Raw genomic sequence first — 16,178 nt, forward strand, 5'->3', positions numbered from 1 at the left:
TTTACTGCCATTGATGCCACTTATAGTCTAATCTCCACATTCTCTCCTGCTCACTTCCTTCCTTGCAGCTGCTCATAAGAGGTTTTATTATTTTAAAAATGTTCCAAAGGCAGATGTGTAAATATCCTATCCCTACTCTCTTGCAACCCCTCTAAACAACAAACTTCTGTGAATTTTGTTCCAGGAGGATGTGTAAGAAAACACTTTGAAAAAAGTTGTTAGACTTTTATATGGTTATTTTATGTGTGCATTTCACTTTGCTGCAGGCAATGGCAGAAGAAAAAAAAAAATCAATCCATATTTGTGCGGAATGAAAAGATGAAAAGAAAAAAAAAAACTTCCAAAATAATTAGCTGTGTGGTGTAAGGAATGAAATCATCAAAAATACTTGACCTGTTCCCCTGCTGCTGCTGCTGCAGAGTCCTTAAAATACACAACACATTGAGAAAAATTGTTAGGAAGGTTTATTTCAGCGAATAGGCTGCTCTTGTTCTGGAGACAAGTGAAGGCTAGTCTTTTTCTAAAGCATGGAACATCCCAAGCTTTAATTTAGGGGTGAGTGCTTCAATATGCAACTAAAGACAAAAAACAAAACAAAACAACAACAAAAAAAAACATAGCAAGCATTTCTTTAGAAAAAAGATTAAGTGGGTCAGCCATTCATTCAGCAATGGTTTCAAATGTGGCTGCAATAGCCACATCTGAAACTTCTATATGTATACTTCCATCTATGGCATGTTTGTATGTATCTATATGTATAAACACACAAACATATATATTTGCGTATATATTTGCATATAAACACATATATGCTCATTTGCATTTGTGTGAATATATGTTCATATGTACATAGATGGTAAATGTGGTTAATCTAAGCATCCTTTCCTATATGGCATTAACCTAGCAGCCTTTCCTGTTAAGTTTCTAAAAGATGCAGAAAGGAAATGTAGATGGTTTGGTTGTAAGATACCTGAAAAATAGTTTATTTAAAATGGAAGGACATCCAAATGGTTTAAACATACAGCCTTACCATGACAGTGCATTAACAGTGGCCAACTCCAGCAGGAAAGATTAATGCTACTTATAAAAAGACTGGTGTATAATGTTTGTTGTACTGCCAACAACACTGTATAGAAGGTGTTTTTTTGGTCCCTGGCAATGATTTTTGCACAACGTACTGAGTAATCATCGTCTACAATGCACTTTTTTCTACCATAAAACTCGTAGAAGGGATAATATGGCCCTCATTTTTCCTCTGGCTTCTAAGGAGAATGTTGAAATATATACCTCGTGCCAGTAGTCCATAAACTCCAGTTGTGCTCAGGCACTATGCAACCTGAGGCTACAGAGATCAATAAAATTATTGAACCCACAAATACTTCTACAGTTAGACTTTTGTGGAGAATTTAGAGAAGCATATATCTGTATGTAGGAAAAATAGATGAAACAGCCATTGTTGGTAGGAGGAACGAAGTCTGCTGGATTTAGACTGCAAGACAGCAAACATCAGAAATGCAGTGTTCATGGTTTGATGCCACAGCAGTATAAATTCAAGAGATGCAACACATTCAGGAAATGGATTTAAGGAGGATGGATGACTGGCTCTGGCAATTGCTAATAAGACGCAGAATGTTTCATGCCAAGGTCACTGGTTTTACTCCATTTCATTATCAATTATTAAATATCTCTTCCTCTTATTTATTAGTTTACAAGTTGTTTTCACATGAGGGACACCATTTGGTGTCCTATGTGAAGTGAATTGTTGATGACAAACCAGGTTCAAAGTAGAGCAGTATCTGTAACAGGAAAACTGTTGTTACATTTGATAGGAGCTTGCACTCAGGAGTCTTATGTGGAAGGACAAGGTCTATGTAGGGATAGATACAATTTTTTTTTTTTTTTTTTTTTTTTTCCCTCTCTTGTTGTAATTGCTATATCATATATATAGAACTGCAGGTCTTGATTTTTCTACCAGTCTGATACTTTACATAAGCAATAAACTCCTCCCAGCCTGGGTTGCAGTGAGTGTTAACAATTGGTCAACAATTGGCTTTCTACTCAGATGTGCTCATGTCCAGGGCCACTTTACCTTATGAAATAAAAATCATGAATTTTAATTTTTCATCTTCACCACAATGGCAGCTTAAGTTAGAATTTATGAGACTGAGAGACAAAGAAGGGCTTTGGTCATGTCATAATGTTAAAAAATTAATAAAGAAAAAGGGCAAACTGCTTCAATATTGATATGAAAAACAAGATCACATTTCAGTTCTTCTCACAGAATTCTGTATTCAGGGGAAACAATCTCTGAGGTTCATTAAGAAAAATACAGGTATTTCTGGCATGTCAGTCCTCTAACAAATAATTCTCCTTCTTCAAAACAGATATGGCGTGTTCTTCATGTTGCCAAAGGAAAATAAAAGATTAAATATTACTGAGAGGATGTAAGAGAGCAGAAAATTCAAAGCACATCATAGGTGGTGTGAATCTCCCTAAAGGACATGCTGAAACACTGAGGCAGGGAAGATGCTTTTTGGGAGGAGGCTGGGGGGGGTGGGGGTCGGCGCAGTGGTTTGATCCGGATGACATTTCTGTGCTCAGCCTTTTCCTTATTCCTTTCTTTTTGCGCCTTTACCTCCAGACTGTCAGTGGAGCAGCTTGTGTAATTGCTCTTCAACATGTTTCAGAGTGAAGTGGGTTAGCTTAGAAAATTGGGATACCAAGTGTTTGTTGAGGTTGTCCCAACTGAAATGAGTTAGTGAATGAGAACAAGAGAGCATATGCTGAAAGATCTGAAGAGGCAGCAATGATAGGCAGGTGGGTATAGGGATGGAAACAGGGGTAGTAGCCTGTTCTACTATAGCAACTGTTTTCCAGAGCACATTTGGCTACACGAAAAGTATGGACCATTGTCTTCTGAATCTTGTTGCCTAGTTGATCTGGGTAGCAGGGTGTTGGGGAAGACTCTAAATCACATCTGCCAGCTATATTCATAGGCTGACTCCAGTTAGGTTGTGCCATAAACATCAAAGGCAAAGGGCAATTGTGGATGAAACAAAAAGGAAAGGAAAGTGAAGGAAAATCACTAGGACTGACCGAGCAAAGGGGAAAATGTATGTTGATTATCTGGACTACACTTAAGAATGACCTTACCAGCTTATGAAAGAAAAGGTCTCCAGAACTGTGTTTTTGCTTAATCAGCTGTATTTCTTAGCTAAACTTGCTATTTCATCAGTGCATATTAGATTTTTCATTTTAAAGACAGCAACATCAGCTCCCCAGTGCCTCTTAACTCCTCAGTGCCCATAGCTGAGGAATGAATTTGCTCCCTTATTTGTATCTCCCGTACTGGCATTCGAACTGCAGCTACAGCACTGGGGTAACCTCAGACATCACCAGCTGGGGAACATGTGCTCGCGGTGCCTTCATTGCCCTAACCCAGCCACAGGGTCTGTGAGCAGGCAGCTCATGAGGGTACACCCCCAATGCAGAGAGCCACCTGTAAGGGTGGTGGGGCTTCATTTACTCTCACAGTACCTTTGGCTTGCGTTGTGCTCTACAGTAGGGACAACATGGGTTTATTTTTTTTGTTGTTTGGATAATAATCCTCACTGCCAAGCAAAATCAACCTTTGTTCTGAAAAATCGAATCGGATATGGACTTTGCTGGCCTCCTCTTAACCCATTTGACTGCACAGGTGCTGAAGCCAGTGAGCTTCAGAGATTCTTTGAAAGCAGATGAGCTTTAAAAGAAGAGGACAGCATTGAAAATAAATGTCCAAATACTGCCCACTTCTGGAACCAACACTCAAGCAGCCAAGCAACAAAGCTAACTAAGGTAAACCTACAACCTTGTCCACTTGAATATTTTTCCAGTTTAAATAAACTGCATCCAGCATGCAACTTGCTGACAACAGCAAACAAAAATGGCCTCAAGCCTGCTGCAGATTTAGTAAAACTAATGAATGAAAATTAGTGTTGTCTCCTGTGTTCAGAAGTAACTTATTTTTCTGATTTGAACCCTGAGCCAGAAAAATACACTTTCTAATAAAATACCTCATAACGAGTTTCTACTTGGAGGCTATTCCCTCCCTTTTAATCACCTTTCCAGTGCAATAGGAATGGAACTCTTTAAATTATTATTCAACTGGAAACTTTTTTCCCCTAACTTAAAGTATACAGTATAACTACTGCAGCAGAAATGGAAGTGACAGATGCCTTTTTTTAAACACAGCATCTCTGCACAATAAGAAACAGTTTTAAAGAAAACAAAGGCCTACCTGTTGTGCTGGGAAAAGGTTTGTGCCCATTCATTGTAATTTAAATGCCCTCCCCCTTCCCCCACCTGCAAGATTTACTCCTCTGAAGAGGTTAGCAGTGGGCTTTGTGAAAGTGTGAAAGGAAGGATGTGAGACCAGACAGCCCAGTGGTCCTTGCTGATATGCCTGTTCGGGCATTGGTGAACGGGGTTGTAAATCATGTGAAAAATATGCAGCACTGAAAGCACCGGGACTAATGAAATCTGTTTGCCTAGAATGCACATCTCCTAGTGGCTTGTGGGTTTTGTGTGTTTTCCCCCCCCCCCCCCCCACAGTTGAGGATTTAATAGAAGGACAGTCTTTCTCCCAGTTGCATGTTGATTCTGTGGTGCTGAATAAGGGTTGAACACTCCACAGCCTTTTTCTATTCTGGGACTCTAATCTGCCTCTTTCTTCTGTAGGGTATTTGCATTAAACCTGTAGGAATTCAGCAATCTGTGAGGTTTATTCCCTTCTATCAGGTTAGTTTGAGACTGGCCAGTGTTGTAAATGTTAAAATGTAGTGAGTGAATTGAGATTAAAACTATCTAAAATCTAAGTAGATGAAGAGAGCTAGCATGCAATGGATTGCTTCTATATGATATCAAGCTAACACAGCTACATAAATATTTAAATACATGCAAAACTGATCACTTACCTGAGACATGATGGTAGATGAATAAACTGGGATGGAGATGCTGATTTTTGTACAGACACATTCACTTCTAAAGATCACAGAGTATGTTTACATAATTAAAATAGCAAACATCAAGTTGTATACAATCAAAAATTAATTACCTATGCCATATGATTCTTTGAAAATCGACAATACATTCCTATTCTCTAAAAACCGTGAATGATTAAATATCAAGGAGAATTTAAATTAGTTTTGGGAAAAATATTTTTATTACTCCAGTGAAATAGTCTTGTGCTCAACATTTACCTTTATTATTATTTTTTTTTATTATTATTATTTTGTTCAGAACTGACAGGTTTCAATTTTATCATGTAATTCAATCAATTTCCAGTCATAAATGTAACTTGTCATATTCTCATCTTCAGTTGATGTCTGGTGCCACAGGACCTGCTTTTGATATCACACCTTTAACCACAGCAGAAGAAAGTATATTATAAATAATACAAACTCCTCACAGGCCTGATGTACAGTGAGTGTATGCTCAACTGATACCAAGCAGTTGATAGGCTTTTATTACAGTGTATAGCTGTTCTAACACTTCTTAGGAAGAAACATTTTGTCAGTTTTGCCTTCTTCTTCTTCCTTTTTTTTTTTTTTTTTTTTTTTTCCCCTTTCTCAGAAGTGGTCTTTTATTACATATTACCCATTGAGTAAGTTCTTTGGTGATATAGTGACCTGTAAAGTGCATATGTTGGTGTGGATATTTGATCCCTTGCCGTTGTGTTCATCAGTCTGTACAGACCACCTGATGAGTTTTGATGCCCAGGCTTGCTGATGATGCCCAGAGTCAGGTTGCTGAGGCATATAGTTGGCATTATATATATACAGCAGGCATGAAATGGTACTGCTGTAAGGTCTCTTATTAGTGGTCAGTATGTGAATTTGTTAGGGTACCTTCAGAAGGGAGGATCTTAAATGCAGAAGAACAAACGAGTGTTTTTTAATTTTTTTTAACAGCTCATTTTTTTTGTATTTATCCTGTTTTCCCCCACATTGCTCCCAAAATTATCTTCAGCAGCAGGTGTTTCTGGCAGCCATCTGTGGAGCCATAAACCACTGGCTGTACTGACCTCAGAAAGAATATGCACATACCTTTCCTTTTGAGATAGTCCCTTCTGATTTTTTTTGTATTTCAAAAAGAGTAAAGAACATTATCCTGGTTTCAGTTAGGACAGAGTTAATTTTCCTCCTAGTAGCTGGTAGGGTGCTATGTTTTGGATTACGATGAGAAGAGTGCTGATAACATGCTGATGTTTTAATTGTTACAGAGCAGTGCTTACACCAAGCCAAGGACTTTTCAGCTTCTCGCTCTGTCCTGCCAGCGGGCAGGCTGGGGGTGCAGCAGGAGCTGGGAGGGGACAGACCCAGGACAGCTGACCCCAGCTGGCCAAAGGGGTATTCCATACCATCTGACGTCATGCTAAACAATATATAGGGGTGGCTAGCCGGGGTGGGGGGCCGGCTGCTCAGGGATAGGCTGGGAAGCAGTCAGCAGGTAGTGAGCAATTGCATTGTGCATCACTTGTTTTGTACATACTATTATTATTATTATTTCCTATCTTAATAAACTGTCTTTATCTCAACCCACAGGCTTCACTTTCCCGTTTCTCTCCCCCATCCCAGAGAGGGAGGGGGGAGGGTGAGCGACCAGCTGTGTGGTGTTTAGCTGCTGGCTGGGTTAAACCACAACAGACATATCAGGATATACTGATGGATGAGCTAGAAAAAGTGATAAATATGAGTATTGATTCACAAATGCCTAGGGTAGGTCCAGTCCTGTGAAGACTTCCATGTCACTAAAAGTATCTGTGAAAATAGCATCAAAACATCAGTAATACTAATCAGGCAAATAAAGTTGTTTACATTACACACTTGCAAGATCAGTCCCTTAAGTTTCCACAACTACTTACTGAAAATAGCTGCTAGTATTCAGTAAATGACTGCTTTTCTTCAGGTATCTTAACTTGGATGAATTTCAGGGGTGATTTTGGATATAGTTTCATGCTCCCTTGTTTAAGAAGACATGATTGAACTGAAAATATCAAAAGGACAGAGGCAAGATGGTAAAAAAAACAAACAATGGAGCGTCTTCTTTGAGAAAAGAAATTAAAGGGTCTTAATTCCTTTGTCTTCTTTCATAACAGTTGGTAGTGAAAAGACAAGTTTTATAGAGACAGAAAAAGTATCAACAATGGAAATGAACACGAGATGTTTAAAGTTAATAGCATTAAAACTAGCGGGAAGAACTAACTGTCAACACAAGTTCTTCAATGAATTTTTTTTAAAAAGGGACAAGCATGCAGAGGTTACACACTGCAGCTGGGGACTTCACAGTGGTGGGGACAGTGCTAGCTCCCCCAGGATCAATTGCAAATCACCAGACAATTCAGATGTGTGCAGTGTCACCAACTTGTTCACTGTCCTTTAAGATCTTCAGCATCTTGGGAACGTTTGAGGAACCATCCTGGGACCATCACTGTGAGGAAATACAAGGTAGGAGATACTCCTGTAGATGATAAGCTGGACGGGGCATGGAGTTTTTGTTAACTGAAAGCCAGGAGCTCATTAGCTGAATGCCATCAGTACATAGCATTTGAACAGAAGGAAGCAAGTCCAGGCCTGGTGGGAGGTCATGGTGGAGACCATGCCACAACTTAAAGCTGCTATGCCATAGAAACAGGATCTCATACAGTTTTAGGACTGGCCTATTTGTGTAGTCCCTAACAATTCTAGTACTGCCAAAGCCATTTTTAGCTGTCCCTTGAACTTGTGTGTGTGTGTGTTTGAGGCCTGAGCCCTGACAGTGAGTGTGCATGTGCGTATAGCTTTTGCACTGAGAAGTCAGCTGGTGTTCTGACTTGTGGCCACTAGTCATGCGTACTGAGCAAGTAATTCAGTGTCCTCATAAACACAACAAAATAAAGCTCTTGATATTACATGAGCTGCTACAAGCCTCACCCTGAAGCTGCATTGGTTGATTAGTCAAAGCTGCTGCTGCCATTTCAGAAGAAACCGGAACAGCTGGGTCTGAATTAAAAATCATGGTCACTGCTGGTGAGCTACATGGTGACTCTGCTCAGTCCTGATCACTTTTGCCCACTGTGGCAAAAATACAACAGTAAAAGACTGAGAACAACAACTGAACAAACCCAAACCTCCAAGTCTGAGGAGCAGTGGGAGGGAGAAGGGGAAAAAACAATCAACAACAACAAAAAACAACACCTCCTTATTCCTTAATCTAAATTATTTTCAAGAACATCATGATCTCATATGGGAATAATTCATATTGAATCTGAATTCTCAGATTAAAAACCAAACCCCAAGAGACCCTTCCCTCTTTATCAGTCTGTTCGGCTTCCTGAATGCTTGTTTAATTGAAGTTTCAGTCAGCAGAAGATATTTTTTTCTTACTAAAACCCTGCTAATACTGTAAGTTTTTCTCCTAGATAAAATTTAGACTGTGACCGGTCATAAAGTGGCTGCATAGGGGATTAGGCCACATACAAAAATAGTCTTCACTGTGTAGTTCTCTTGGTTCTAGCTTTCTTTCCATCTCACCTGACTTAAGGGAGGGACATGGCACAGGCAGGGCTTATGATTGTATGATAAGAATACTGCAGATATGTTCTTTTCTTCAAGAAGTGTAAAAGAGAGACCATGGGAAGAACTGTGCTTCTAAAGATCTTTGTCCTTAATGTTGCATTCAGGGAGCTGCAGAGTACTGCCATAGCCACACTCTAGAAATGTGATATTTAAGCAGTCAGTATGGGGTACCCTTTAAGTTACCTGTGGAGTGCAATAATGTCACCCCTGAGCCTCCTCTTCTCCAGACTGAAAAATCCCAGCTCCCTCAGCCGTTCCTCGTAAGATTTGTTCTCCAGACCCCTCACCAGCTTCGTTGTCCTTCTCTGGACTCGCTCGAGCACCTCCATGTCCTTCTTGTAGCAAGGGGCCCAAAACTGAACACAGTACTCGAGGTGCGGCCTCACCAGAGCCGAGTAAAGGGGGACAATCACTTCCCTGGACCTGCTGGCCACACTGTTTCTTATAAAAGCCAGGATGTTCTAATATTGTCAGAGATTCTTTTTCTAGGCCTTGCCACCACAAATTTATAAGAAAAAATGAACTTATCTCTCAAAAATTGTTAGTGTTTGAGAATCACGTATTTAGGCAGAATTCAACATGACTCAGTGCAAATGGCCTGAACAACGGGCATTTCAGTTACCTAACATCATCATCACTAAAATGAGGAATGAACTTCAAGAGCTCTGCAAAAATGTGGAAGCCATTTGAAAGGCTGAACCAACCTCACTGCCACATTCCCTTTCCATCGCTTACCTGGCTTTGCTATGGGAGCTGGGGGGCACTGGGAGATTGACCAGCTGGGAACTTCATGCTCATCTGTGCTCTGCTCCTCTTGGCCTGGGCGATAACACACACTCACCTGCGTGACTCCATGATATTCCTTCTGCAAATCCTCTGCTCAGCATATCTGTGGAGAAAATAAGACATCACCAATGTATGTGCCCACTCAGGGTACAGAAACAGCATTTACTTTTGCAGATAAAGTGATGCCTATCAGTGCAAACGGATTTTCATTCTTCCTTTCTTTTGAGCATTTAGCTATTTTTGTATTGAACGGATGTGAAATTACATGAACTCTGATGATGTGAATAATGCATGAGATTTAAGACAAACACGTGAAAGGAGCTTCTTTTTCATGTCAAACAATTCTTTATTTTTTATGGTACAAATTAAAAGTGACAGATCTGAAGCTGTTAAGAAATACACAAAGTGCAGCTTTACTGACCATACAGATATTGCTCTAGATTAAGTACAGTTTTTGTCAGTTTTTATTTTTTTTTTTATTTTTTATTTACTTATTTTTTCATGTTAAGCAACCTGTGCAGATAAATCAGCTTTGGTTTCAAAGTCAGAGTAGTAAGGAGCTTTTAAATATCCAGTTTGGTTTCTTGGTCACAAGTCCACCACATCAACTCCTTTAGGAATTATTAGCATTTTTTTAACAACACAATACAGTCCATTTCGTACTGCCATCTTTCCTGCTGCATGCTCCATGCATGGAAAAACAGATCTCTTTGCAGTGCTTCATAAGTGACCCTGGTGACCATTCTGTAGATTATAGCACATAGGACAAAAATAATAATAATAATAGTAATAATAATAATAATATCACTTTTTAACAATAAATAAACAAATGTGCCCCACATAATCTCAAGTTGGAAACAAGCAAACCACATGACAAAAAGCTCATTACAAAATGTTATCCAAACAGATTTTACAGTCAACCATGACATGGAAATTAACTTCCTCTCTTACCGTCTTATTTGAATGTTGGTCAATAACTGGGTACAAGTAGAGTGCTGAGGTAAAACACTGATGAACAGTTTTATTTTTGTATTTCCTTTTTTTTTTTTTTTTTTTTTTTTTAATAGTAACAGTTTAGTATTGCGAGATTGTCAGCAACATTTAGCCATATCTATACAATGTGCATATACCTACATACATTGAGCTTTGGTCCAGCATTGAGAAGACGAGCAAAGGCATTTTACATATTTCTTTTTGGTTATAGCTTGAGTTCTTTGATACGCCTCTACTTGTTCCTTCCTAGCTCCTTTTTGCTTTTTTGTTTTCTCTTTTTCTTTTTTCCTTTTTTTCCTTTTTTTCCCTTTTTTTTTTTTTTTTTTTTTTTCAATAATAACATAAAGAAACTGGAACCATTTGAATGCATTTGATTTCTTCAACTGTCCAAAATAGCTTTTTAGTGAAAAAACATAAAAAGAAAATCAGAACAGCAAGTGAACCCTTGGTTCATTATTCAAATAATAACTATCTCTTTCTATATATATTAAAAAATTCAATGATCAATAAGTTGGAAAACCATTAAACCTTCACATATGACTGAAGAGACTTTTGTTTAATTTGCTGGTAGCAATCTATCTTTTAGTCACATGCAAAATTAAAAGGTATTCAAATGTAATCGATACATGAAATTTGTTTACAAATGGAAACAAAATAAAACAAAATATTTATGGCCACCAAAAGATGTATTACTCACACATAATTTGTCTTTCTAAGAATCTGTTCAGGCACCATTTATGCCTCATAGCAAAAATTTGTTTATAAAAAAATTAATATAAGAAGCATTACAACACTTTATAAATAATTTACAAAACATAATACAAAATTTGAAAACTGTAAAAAAAATCACTGCACATGAATGGTTTTAAGACTGTGGGATGAACATCATTTTTTCTTCCAAGCTGGCGATTTATATTTATTTTACATTTTCACTGTCCTAGTTATATCCTTCCGATATGTACTGTGGAACAGAAAAGAGCTTATATGACTGCTGCCAGCATATTTTTAAAAATTTAGTAGCTTTTGTACACCATTTAGCTAACTATTCGTCTTGGGGGACTTTTTCTTGACAAAATTTAGCACAGTCCCTGGCAGAACTGGAAATTTAGATTTTAAACAACAAATGGTTAATGTTTTTGTTCCCAGGCTGTTGATGATAGGGGCAAAGGGAGGGCACATGGTCTCTAGGATGGCTGAACAGGTAAAATGTTCATGGCGTTAATGACCAGACAATTAGCAGCATACTGGAGACATGGGTAGGGCTTCAGGAACATCCACTTCCAAATTGTTATTTGTTCTTCCTTGCATCCCTGCTGGCTTCTGCTTGGTCTCCTGATCATTACGTAAAGCAAATTGTGGCCATAAGTTTAGCTCTGTTTGGTATAGATATCACAGATATATATACCCATGGATATAGGTATCCATGGATAGAGGGGGGAAAAAGAGAACCTAGAGGGGCAGATATTGCTGTGAGGCTGTTTCACATGTTCAGCTTGGGTAAAGTGTTTTTTTTTGTCCCTCACATAATTTACCTATGGTTACAGATTTTTATTTTTTCTCCCCAACAGATATTTATATATCAACAGTTGGAAAAGAGTCAATAACAATTTGCACTCTCCTCCTCATTAAAGCAATACTGAAAATATCCTTAAACATACCCTGCTGAAGCTTAAAGCCTAAAATGCATTCCCTGGACTTGAGTCCAGCCCAGAGTACTGGATCCTCAGTGCTCTCCAACCCTAACCTTTGGGAGCACTCACATTTAGATGCAGTTTCTGGCAAAGATGACTGCCTCTGAAGCCTTAAAACTCTACCAGCCATGCAGCAAATACCCCATGTTAAAAGGCAAATCCCATTAATAAAATACCACGTTAATAAAATAGTGAGGGACAGATTCAAAGCCCAGTGAAATCACTATTTTTTTTTGAGTTCTTGAAAACATAATTTTGTAAAAGGGGTTTTATTTGAAAACCCCAACACTTTGGAAGCTTTCTTCAACATGGTTGAAGGGTGGACAAGCAAACATCCAGTACAATGATCCTGAGGTCAGTGAATGCAATCGGGAGTTATACCAGCAGAATTTTTACTCTACCACCTTTGCAGTGAGTTAAACCAAATGCCAGATGTTAACTTGTCGTAAGCCCTGATCATGATGTAGCTCACATCCTAACAATGGGCTAAAGCCCAGAGGCTGGAGCAGAACTCAATACAAGATGAAAGTCGCAGGTAACTTTCATGGGTCAGGCCGTACCCCACCCAGAACTCTTAACACCCTTCCCTCTGTGTGAGCCTTGGTACACAGGATCCTAAGTCCAATTATCACAGTTTTTTAGAAGATGCTTGTCCCATTAACATGGAAGTCATAGAGATAAGTTGTCTTTAAAGGAAAATCTATTCAACTGAAACATACCGCAGGTGACCAACCTCACTATTCCCAAAGGATATTCAATGGGTTTCCTACATCCTGATTGCTTCATCTAGCTAGTGATCACAGCAGATTCCTGCAGAAACCCACCCTCCTACTGAAGAAATCAACAGGGCAAACGTAAATATCATGATGACCAAAAAGGCAGAAGGAACCAAGCACTACCAGTGAGGCAGTCCACAGTAATGTAATGATCAGACCATCCTCATCACTTCTTGGTCTGCTTGTTTTCATAAAAATCTCAAGAAATTTCTTTGGCTAGCAGACTTTGGAGAGAAATTGCTTCAAACAGAACTATAATATAGATGCAGTACTGAACCAAGTGTGTAGTTTATGTTTATACTACAAAATGAGTTTTGGTAATCTCTCCAGGTTTGTGGCCAAAGGGCAGAGAAATCCCAAGCTATGAAGTTGACAATAAACACATGTTCAGTGTGAGCTGACAGTTCATCAGACACAATTCTAATCCTTCCTTGTCCTCTATTGCATTTCAGCATATCAATATAAAAGTGTTTAGGTTGCACTTTTCTTTTTAAAAATCTTCAAACAGTACTGGGTTATGAGGGTGTGGGTAAGGGGTGGAGAATGAGCTCAGGGTGGGAGGCAGCAAAGAGAGTCAGAAAAAAATCAAAAAATATAAATGCAAACCAAGATTTACATCCTTAGAAGAGAAATACCAAACACCACAAATCACAATAAAAACAAATGATTTTTGGCACCCAAACACTTGGAGATTGCAAAACTGTCGACTAAAAGCAAACAAAAGAAAAGGAGGTGACCATGATGGAATGGCTTTAACACCTGTTTGTACACACCTGCAGGGGGTGCGATCAAGGATGAGAGAAATTAATTGTGTTGTTTTCATTTTTGCAAAATACAAATGTAAAAATTCATAACACAATTTTACACCCATAAAAGAGTAGACTAACAATCTAGGTTGCAATGCCATGTTTCTGACTTTGGTTAATAGTTTTCATAGTGAATCAGCACTTGATACCTGAAAGGCTACAATCACTCCTCCAGGTGGCAGGCTTGTATTCTCTTTTAAACAGATAAAAGTTTTTTTTTTTTTTTTTTTTTTTTTTCCTTTTTCTTTTTTCCTTAAAATGTGTTCACATTTTCATAATATACAGAAAAAAGTAAGCAGTTATTTGGTTTACTTTAAGTCCATTTAAAAAAAAACTGGCTTTTTCTTTTTTGGGGGAACTAATTCTACAACACACACACACACACAAAGTGTTGTGTAGTTTTTTGTTTTGTTTTTATATAGGAAAACCCATGGACATTTATAAACTTTCTGTCCTTCTTGTAGTTTCTCAGTCTTTTACTTACAAGGGTGATGAACAGGTATTTTCAGAGTTCAAATGGTTACGTTTCTGTTGGTGCAGGTTTTTTTTTTTTTTTTTCTGTGTGGTTTTGTTTTGTTTTGCTTTTAGGAGTTTTCTTCTAGAGAGTCTGTTAAGGGCTCCATAGGAACTGCTGTTGCAGGCTCGTGTTGTTTCAAACGTTTAATTGTGTTCTTCAGTGCTTGCCTTTTATTGCAGAACCAAACTCTAACTACTTCCCGGTCATAGTTCAGTTTCTCTGCAATCTCTGTCATTTCCTGCCCAGAGGGGTGAGTGTTCTTCTCAAAGTGGGCATTCAAGATCTCAAGGGCTTGTGGCGTGAATGAGGTACGCCTCTTGCGCTTTTTGGATGGTTCACTTCCAATAAACTCGGTAAGGTTCTGCATACCTGCTCGATGGCGGGCCTCAGCCTCAGCCATCCACCGCTCAAGCACCGGCTTTATCTTCTGGGCACTTTTAGGGGTGATGTCCAGCTTTTCAAACCTGGCAGGATACAAAAGGCCAGGGTTCAGTTTGGCTGTCAGACTGCTAGCTATAGTGTTCTCTTGGGCTTCCTGTGGTAGGAAAAAGTGGCTTCTCAGGATGGTGTGTCTGAGGGAAAATTGAGAAAGAAGAGTCTTACACTGATGCTCTGCCAGGGTGGGACTTCCTGCCTGCCTGACTAATTGACTGGCAGAGGTAATTTACAATGGATTACGAAAACTATCAGATAGGTATATCTATAAATATATAGCTAGATATTTAAGCTAATACAAAATGAACACTACAACAAAATTCTAAGCACACTAAGTAACACAGGTTATGCGTACCATTTTCATATTTCTGATGATCTTCAAAACCCTTAAGGCTAAGTCTAATTACAGGAAATGACATCAAAGGCAATTTATTTTTATCATCTCATCCTTGCAATTAATCCCTTTGTTTCCTCCCCATTCCCATTTTGTCCAAATACCACAGCTTTAATAATACAAACCAATGGCAGTTACTAGCCTCTGAATATCAGGTTTCCTTTCCTTTCATTTTTCAGCAATTTTCACTGTTTGCAAGTTAACGCTATATCCCTTTTCTGGGTCGGAAACAGATTCCCATAGCTCCGGTGGTGTTCATCTGAAACAGCTGGACACTTTGCAATTATCTTGACTACCCCCACAATGTGCAAAGACAGACTCATGTTTTCCAGATGAAACCCAACATAATAGTCTACTAATATGCTGTGGCACCAAGCTGGGTTTATTGTGGGATTTCTGCAAACTGTACCAGAATGATATCATTTCCTGTAAATGAAGTCTTCTATATATCATTTTGCCATCAAAAGTATTTTGCCAAACCAGATTTTACAATTATTATAAAACATCTGGAAAAGCAGCTACACAAAGCTTTATTCCTTTCAAAATCAAGCAGAAGAGCTGAGTTCATTCTTCAGTTCTTATAAGTACTTGTTTCTTTCATTTAGCAAGTTCATCCTCTCTTGCTATGCATTAAAAAAGTCTTAGCCCAGTTCCTCTGATGTCACCCATTTGTATTTCTCCACTTCACCTATGTCCACACCATCATATATTGCGGTATTTAACGCTGCGGAAAGGTGACAATTATTGCACGGTGCTGCTGCCCTCTCCAGCCCACCCAGTGTTCAAGCACCACTGCTGCTGCTAATCACAATGTGCCTGAGAGGTGAGACTGACCAAATCGATGCTTTTGTGCAAAACAACTTGGTGGCTGGAGTTGGTGATTTTTAATGTCTATATTTGGCATATGGCAGTTGCAAAAAATATTTCAGCAAGAAACAAAGCATTTCTCACAAACAAAGAATGAGACAAGAAATAATTTCAAATAGCAACATGGCAAAGAATTTGTAACCTGTTCCTGGCATCCTAGCATGGGATTGACTGCATGGTATCCTTCCTTGGTGTCCAGTGATATTTCGGTCAGAAGTGTATGTTTTAGAACTCATTGTGCCAAGTTAAGACAGTGCCATTATTTGCACACAGAACATGCCGGCAAAGTGATATATTGCTGATATGACCTACTAAG

General features: G+C 38.7%; 1 protein-coding gene across 5 annotated transcripts in view; it reads right to left on the minus strand.

Moving 5' to 3' along the window:
• Positions 1-10,420: 10,420 nt before the first annotated feature.
• The window catches only part of POU6F2 (POU class 6 homeobox 2), a 311,497-nt gene continuing 305,739 nt past the window's right edge, over positions 10,421-16,178 (minus strand). For all 5 annotated transcript variants that reach the window (XM_035319353.1, XM_035319352.1, XM_035319354.1 and 2 more), the window contains one exon: positions 10,421-14,738. In XM_035319353.1, the coding sequence (XP_035175244.1) occupies positions 14,234-14,738 (505 nt within the window). In that variant the 3' untranslated portion in view covers positions 10,421-14,233. The remainder of the gene's footprint in view (positions 14,739-16,178) is intronic.

The sequence above is a fragment of the Oxyura jamaicensis genome, chromosome 2 (genome assembly GCF_011077185.1).
Source record: "Oxyura jamaicensis isolate SHBP4307 breed ruddy duck chromosome 2, BPBGC_Ojam_1.0, whole genome shotgun sequence".
NCBI lineage: Eukaryota > Metazoa > Chordata > Aves > Anseriformes > Anatidae > Oxyura > Oxyura jamaicensis.